General features: G+C 44.0%; 1 protein-coding gene across 4 annotated transcripts in view; it reads right to left on the bottom strand.

Annotated features, from left to right (window-relative positions):
• Positions 1-711: 711 nt before the first annotated feature.
• Positions 712-7,651, bottom strand: part of GPR176 (G protein-coupled receptor 176) — a 144,890-nt gene continuing 137,950 nt past the window's right edge. For 3 of the 4 annotated variants that reach the window (XM_047766744.1, XM_047766745.1, XM_047766747.1), the window contains one exon: positions 712-3,462. In XM_047766744.1, the coding sequence (XP_047622700.1) occupies positions 2,340-3,462 (1,123 nt within the window). In that variant the 3' untranslated portion in view covers positions 712-2,339. The remainder of the gene's footprint in view (positions 3,463-7,651) is intronic. The other variant, XM_047766746.1, reaches the window with a different exon arrangement.

Genomic DNA, 7,651 nt, shown 5'->3' with positions numbered 1-7,651 from the left:
GGAAAGATGCCTCCCACAACTGTCCAGCAGAAGGACAGGATGAAGGGGCATTTAACCACAGGTTCCCATGCACCACTGGTCAAGGGTTACCCCAAGAGCTAGGGAGCTCTCCCAGGGCAGAAAACAGAGAAGCTTGGCCTTGATGACTCTCAGGAAGGAGAGTGGATGCAGCCAGCAATGGCCACAGCAGACATGGCTAAAATCAGAGGTGAAATATGTGGGCTGGGGCAGCAGAAGCTTCTGACACAGTTACTACCTCCCCATTGTGCAGGAAGAAACCAAGGTATGTGATTACCTCACCTGCTCAAGGTCCCAAGGTGGATCAGTGGTAGAGTCAGGATTTAAACATGGGCCATCTGACCACAAGGCCAGGGCCCCAACCATATGTAATGGACCCTCCCTCATGAGGGGGGATGAGGGTGACACCCCACTCTTCCCTGTGTAGCTCCACCCCTGGGTTTAAGCAGTCCGTCTACCAATTTCATTTGGAACCCATGTTTGGGACATTTATTCAAACACTGCACTTTCTTCTTTGGGAATACATTTTTTCAAGTTGCAACAATATAAGAAAATGCTACTGCAATGTTGCATCTGCATTTTGGGAGAAAAATATCCCTTCCATTTGAGGTAATGTAGAAAGAGAGAAGTTCAGAGAGGATACCACCTGGGGGGGGGGAATAAAAATTAAAACATCACCCATACAACTTTTTTTGAGTTCAGAAACTGCTTTTCAATTTTTTATTAAAACATAATTCTTCAAAGCATATAGAAATACACCCGACCATGACCTGTTAGAAGGCAACCAACTGCTTCAAACACACATAAGAAATATGTACCAAACTCTGGCTCACCAGAATTTATTAAGTTGTACATACACATTATCAGAAGGACACCAACACTTGACAGATTATTCTACAGGACACAATTTTCTGAGAGATTATGTTTCCCCTTGAAGAAAGCTGTAACAATTGTGAAGGTTTTGAAAGATAATCTTAAAGGGCCACAACATGAAGAATCAGGGTGAGGGACTACAGATGGCATGCACAAAAGCAGGGGCCCTGGGAGAGGGGTGGCAGGCCCCTGTTCCCTCAGAGGGCACACAATGCTTCGAGGAGAAAAACACAAAGAGGAAGGCACTCCCTCCTCGGGGAAGGACTCACATTCAGGAATCACAAGACAGTGCACCCAGGAGAGGAAAGGAAAGGAAACTCCCTACACTGAATCTGATCTTCCTCTGAGGGACAAGGGCCAGTGTGGTTGAAGGAGAAGATCCATGAGGACCACTGCCTTTGGGATGTGGAGTTTGCCTCTGAAGATGCTCGCCTCCCCTTAAGCTTTCTCAAGGCACTGGATTGGCTCCCCTGTGTACTATAAACAAGAACAAAACACCCTCTAGAGAAGAGCAGAGCTGGCACTTGATTCACCCTCACTGACACTGAAGTGTCATCTGTGGTTTGAATTCAGCCTGATGAAACCACCTCAAAGTGGATTTGAATCACTGTGGGAAAAGACTACAGAATGTGAATATTCCTTGGTCTCTCTTCTCCACCTCTAAGCTTCTCTCTCATTTGTTACAAGAAAAAAAAAAAAAAACTTAAGGGGGGAAAAAACATGTAAAGAGCTTGCAGTGTTTTCCAACCAACACTGCAAACTAATCTTTCTGAAGATTTAGTGATGCCAGGAGAATGTCAGGATAATCAAGGATAAAATATCTCCCTTCTCCCCAGGCATGTCTGTTGCCATATCTGTCAAATGGAGCTGCAACAGTCACGCATCCTTCACTTACATTCCAGTGCAGGAGATCCAGACGAAATGAGTCACGTGATCAGAACTTTCAGAGAAAAGGTGTCAAATGCCAAGGCCTCACCCTCCCTAAAGATAGAGACCATTATAAAACATTTTTAATATTTGTCATTTTAAAATAGGATTTTCTCTGTAGCCACAGAGCTCCATCATTATCTTGGGCTTCCTCAGAATACCCCTGTTCTCTTTCTCTCCATGTATTCTCTACGGAGCCCAGGAACTGAGATGTCCCCAGAAAATGCACACGGAGTACTCACCCCAAGACCTGTTTCCCACTACCCACCTTTTGTCTCCCCAGAGAGGAATGTAGACTTTACTAAGGACGTGGATCACTGAGATAAATATATATATACGCCCTCAATAAAGAGGACATTTGATTTTATATAGGTTTCCTTCCCATTCAAAAGCACTCAGGTCATATAGGAAGAGTCAACCCATACCGGGTTGCAATGAGATCCTACAAATCAATCTCAGGGCCCAGTGAAGGAGGGTAGGAATGTGGAAGCCCTGTGGCTTCCAGGGATTTACAAGCCTTGCTAGGAATCCACCTTTGGGAAAATGCTCACTTTATTGTTCCTGCTCATCTTCCGCTCCACCCTGCCTACCTTGGGCATCTTTGTCTGGATCAGCTCTTCTGGGGTATTTCCCAAGGGGGGAAGCAGCCTCTTCTTGCTGTTTCGGGTCTCTGAGAGCCACTGGGGAGGCAGCTCAAAAGGCCCAAAGCCAAACTGCAGGGAATATTTGTCAGGGAATGTCTCAGGTTCCATGGGGATGGCTGGCGCCACCTGGGATATGGAGTCCACTGTGCCTGGAGGCAGTGCAGGGGTTGCAAACTGTGACCCCTGCTCTGCCTCCAGGCAGGGGGTAGGCAGCTCCTTGGCCTGGAGGTCAGCTGAGCCGGTGTACTTGGCTTCACTCTCTTCCTCATCCTCCATGGGCTGAAAGATCTGCTGCTGCCCAATGTGGAACATCTCCAGGAGCTGGCTACCTGAGCGCACACTGGGCTCCAGGCTGGCCTCAGCCATACCGCTCCCGGCGCTCACAACATTCCGGCGACTGTAGCGGTGGTGCAGTTGCACCAAGGTCCCAACCAAGCACTTGCGGACAGATTTGTTCACAGTGAGGAAGAGCACAGGGTTGGCCAGCAGTGAGACTTTGGGCAGCCAGATGGCGGTGAGCCGCAAGAAGACGGAAGTGTCGGGAACATTGAGCACGGTCTCGTAGATGACCAGTGTGGCATAGGGGACGCTGCAGAAGATGAAGACCATCACCATGGAGAGCAGGGTGGCGTGCAGCTCAGCCTCCCGCTGGGAGGCATAGGGGATAGAGATGGTGTTCTGTGGGGTCCGCAGCGCCGCTATGATGACCTTCTTCTTCTGGCTGGCACTCAGGGCCCGGCGGATCAGTATCAAGAAGAAGAACACCACAGCCACAGGCACGATGACCGTGGTGATGTTATAGATCAGAACATAAACCAGGTGTCCCAAGGAGTTGCTCCAGACTTCGGTGCAAGTGGACATGGCATAGATGTCGGCCACGTTGGTCACCGCAAACACAGGGACGCTGGCCACAACTGCATGGGCCCAGATGTATATCACTAGTTCTCGGGACTTGGCATCAGATATTTTTCTCTCCAGCGGATAGAGGACTGAGTAGTACCTGTGAAACGGACGAGCAAAATTCATTTCACAGAAAAAGATACTCTATTTATTTGGCCACACCTATGACATGCGGAATTTCCCTGGGCCAGGGATCAAACATGTGCCACAGCAGTAGCCAGGACCACAGCAGTGACAAGGTGGGATCCTTAACCCGCTGAGCCACCAGGGAATTCCCAAAATACTCTTTAAATTAGGAGAATCTATATTATCAAAAGCAGGAGAGAGGAAAGAAAGGGTCAAGTTCTTTTATTCTGCCTGGGACAGAGCAAACTTCTGGAGGAATTAGGAAGCTAGACCTTAAGTTTTGAGGGCTGGAGTTTCTGCTGTGGCTCAGTGGATTATGAACCCAACTAGTATGCATGAGGATGTGGGTTCGAACCCTAGCCTCGCTCAGTGGATTAAGGATCTGGCGTTGCCGTGTATAGGTCACAGATGTGGCTCAGACCTGGTGTTGCTATGGCTGTGGCATAGGCCAGCAGCTGTGGCTCCATTTCAACCCCTAGCCTGGGAACGTCCATGTACTGCAGGTGTGGCCCTAAAAAGCAAAAAAAAAAGTTTTTTGAGGATTTTGCTTTGCAACTCATAGCATTATAATTATTGCCACCAGGACTAAATCCCAAAGAATGCCCTCAGTATAAAGGATAGCTCCATCTGCTGTAAAGACATCTGTTTTTCAACTGAAAGGTAAAGGGTAATTTGTAAAAAATTGTACATGGGTTAGAGGAGCTTGAGGGCAATTTTCAAAGCCACTAAGAGAAAGAAATTTGTCTGCATATCCAAAGCAGACTCGTGCCACAGTGTATACGCATGGATATCATTAGCATTTACAGCCACAGAAGAACCCAGTGTGCAGGATGGACTCTGATAAAGTCTTTCCACAAAATCAATTCGACTGAAAAAAATTATGCCTCTCAGTAGCCATTGTTCCCATGATAATCGCTCAGCCTCCCAAGAGCAATTAACAGGTCTAAAATGTCTGCACAATTAGATTTTTGTTAAAATCAGATATTTTTGCTTCAAGTTCAACTTGATTATTCTATAACCACCTAATCAGAATTCCAAAAGCACCTTGTGTCATTAGCACCTATGATCTGCATAAACTAATTTGTGAGCTCTTAGACTCACATCTGTCATGAAAGGGTAGCCAGTCGCCATCAGAAATATGGCGAGTTTCTTCACCCTCGCTTGGCCCACATCTGTGCAGTGAGCTAGCGCTGAACCTCCCAATCCTATTAACAAGCATTCATTCTTGGGGCCAGATGAGTGTGCATGGCTTCTTGTCACAAGAACTTAGCACCACCTATGTGCTAGGTATTGTGTCAGGCACTGGGCTGCAAAGATGAAAGGACCCACAGGAATGTTTCTAAACTAAATGAGGAAAGAGGCATAAAAACAAACAATTATAAATAAGAAGATGACAGCACTACTGGAGGTACGCATAAAGGAGGTAAGGGAAAGGGAGCACCTGGGAAAATGTCAAGAGAAAGCAGCACTGTGGTGGAGTCTGGCAGGGGGCAAGCTGGGGGAGAGACGATGCAAACACAACATGACCATGGATGACCAGAAACGGATGGAGCATGGTAGAATGTGTTCTAGGTCTCTTTCTGGGAGGGGAAAAAAAGAGAAAGAAATGTGTAAGTTATGCATGCTTTCAATTTTTTTCTCTGAATATTGATAAAACTTCCTAATCACAACTCAGTAAATCCATTGTGATGGCCTCACACCCACACAAGAATACATGCCAGGAGTCCACTGTCTCTGATTCCCATTTCCAAACTGCCATGTAACAAACTCAGGCTTCCAGTCATTTCTGATTCCTATATGTTGGGAAATACAATGCAACACAAGCATATAGGCTCACTATAAATCATCTGTTAGTGTGTATGGCTCTAGATGATGCAGGAAGCGTAGGTGGCCTCTCAATTACCTTGCTGACTTGGTGCCATGAAACAAATATCTGAGAAAGAAGTGAGAGAAAGGATTGTTTTCTCTCTTTGTCTTTGTGCACGCCATGCTTATTCTTTTGAGTGATATGCGTCTCTGAGTAATGAAATTTACCTACCTTATTTTTCTACTAAAAGAACTTGTTGACCTTTTTAAATAATTAGGAATTTGGGACTAACAGATACACAATAAGGACCTATTGTATAGGACAGGGAACTATGTTCAAAATCATGTAATATCTTTTCCTATAATGGAATCTGAAAAAGAATATATATGTATATTCATATATATGTGTGTGTGTGTAGATAGATAGATATCTATAATTGAATCACTTTGCCATAAACCTGAAAGACTGTAAATCAACTATACTTAAAAAATAAATAAAAATAAAAGATACACTGAAAAAAAAACAATGGCAAAAATACAGTAGATTTTCTGTTGGAAAGAAAATAGGGATTTCTTATTATTTATATATTTTCTTGTCTAAAACAGAAGGCCCAAAAATAATCCACAGAGATTGCTGAATTTTTTCCAGGTAAAACAGCAAACTGTCTAGAATAATGTGTCCCCACTCTTGTTGAATCCTACTCTTAAAAAATCTCCAGGATTCATAGCAGTATTATTCATAAAAGTCAAAATGTGGAAACAATCCAAATTGCCATCAACTACTAAATGGATAAACAAAATGTGATGTATGCCTACAATGGAATATTATACAGGAATAAAAAGGAATGAAGTTGTTAAGAGAGTAGATCTTAAGAATTCTCATCTCAAGGAAAATTTTTTAAAATTGTGATGTATATATATATGAGATGATGGACGTTAACTGAAGTTACAGTGAATTATTTCACAATATGTAGTCATTATGCTGTATACCTTAAACTTACACAGTGCTATACATCAATTATAACTCAATAAAACTAGGAAAAAAAGAAGTACTAATACTTTCTGTAACATGGATGAACCTTGAAAACATTATGCTGACTAAAAGAAGCCAGATGTAAAAGAACACATATTGTATGATTCTACTTACATGAAATATCCCTGCAAAGCAAACATAAAGAGACAGAAAGTAGATTAGTGGTGGCCTGGGTCTGGGCGTGGGAATGGGGAGTGGCTGAAAAATGAGCATGTGATTTCTTTTTAGGGTGATGGAAATGTTCTAAAGTTCAATTATGATGATGCCTGCACAACTTGGCAAATATAATAAAATTCATTGACTTGTACACTTAAAATGGGTGAATTTTATGATTTGTAAATTATACCTCAAGAAAACTATTTTTTAAAAAAAACTTTCAGAAAAGAAAAGCCTACTATGTGGACTGCAGACATAAGACCTCACCTAGCAGGTAGTAAGGGTCACTGGAAGGGCACACATGCCAGGAACACTGAATGGATCAACACAAAAAGCATGAGAGTGCCCATTGGGATACAAGCAGGCTTTTCACTCTGCCTTTTCAAGGTTATATTCCAGTGCTGTGGGTGTGTGGATGGCACTTTCAGGTGTTCACAGACCTGTTGAGCATGGAAGAGACATGAGGTCATAGAAAAGTGGCAAACTGGCATTGCTTGATACAGATTCAAACTTGCTGAAGGGATTCAAATGGCCCATATACTAATTATTTTGAATGCAAATGAACTGCCAACATTTTAAAATGACAGAATTATAGACCTCCAATTTTCTTCTAAAAAACAGAAAGTCTGGCCCACTCAGTCTTGATACTCACAAAGCAACTATTAGCTGCATCTACTGAGTGATGACCCCTATGACGAGGAATGCAAACACCCAACCCTAACCTGGCCCAGGTCACTTGGCTTTGGCACCTGCCTTGTCTGCCCCTGCGGAGGTGAGTTTCTAGGAAGAAACTGTCAAAGGGCTGGAGGGGTTCCTGGCAAGATTGGGTAGCAAAAGGATTGCAGACATTATATCTAAGAATGCACTAACCAGAGGGAATCCTAAAGAAAGGGAGACAGTGGTGCAGCTGTCCAAACGCAGGCCACAAATAATTCATTTAGTTCTTTTTACCCTTGAGGAAACTGAGGCTCAGAGAGGTTAAGCCACTTTGCCCAAAGCCACCAGTGAGAAAGCAGCATAGGCAGGACTTACAGCCAGACTTCTGGCTTCAGAGTCCCCTCTCTAAAGCACTTTTCCTAGTATTCAAGGGGCTTTGTGCAACCATGTCCCTCCAGGCAGATGTTGGGCAGCTACTGAAATCAGGGATCCAAGCCAGGGGGACCAGGCT

This window comes from Phacochoerus africanus, chromosome 2 (assembly GCF_016906955.1).
Source record: "Phacochoerus africanus isolate WHEZ1 chromosome 2, ROS_Pafr_v1, whole genome shotgun sequence".
Taxonomy (NCBI): domain Eukaryota; kingdom Metazoa; phylum Chordata; class Mammalia; order Artiodactyla; family Suidae; genus Phacochoerus; species Phacochoerus africanus.
The sequence above is the reverse complement of the archived record's forward strand: the minus strand, read 5'-3'. Positions and strand labels throughout refer to the sequence as shown.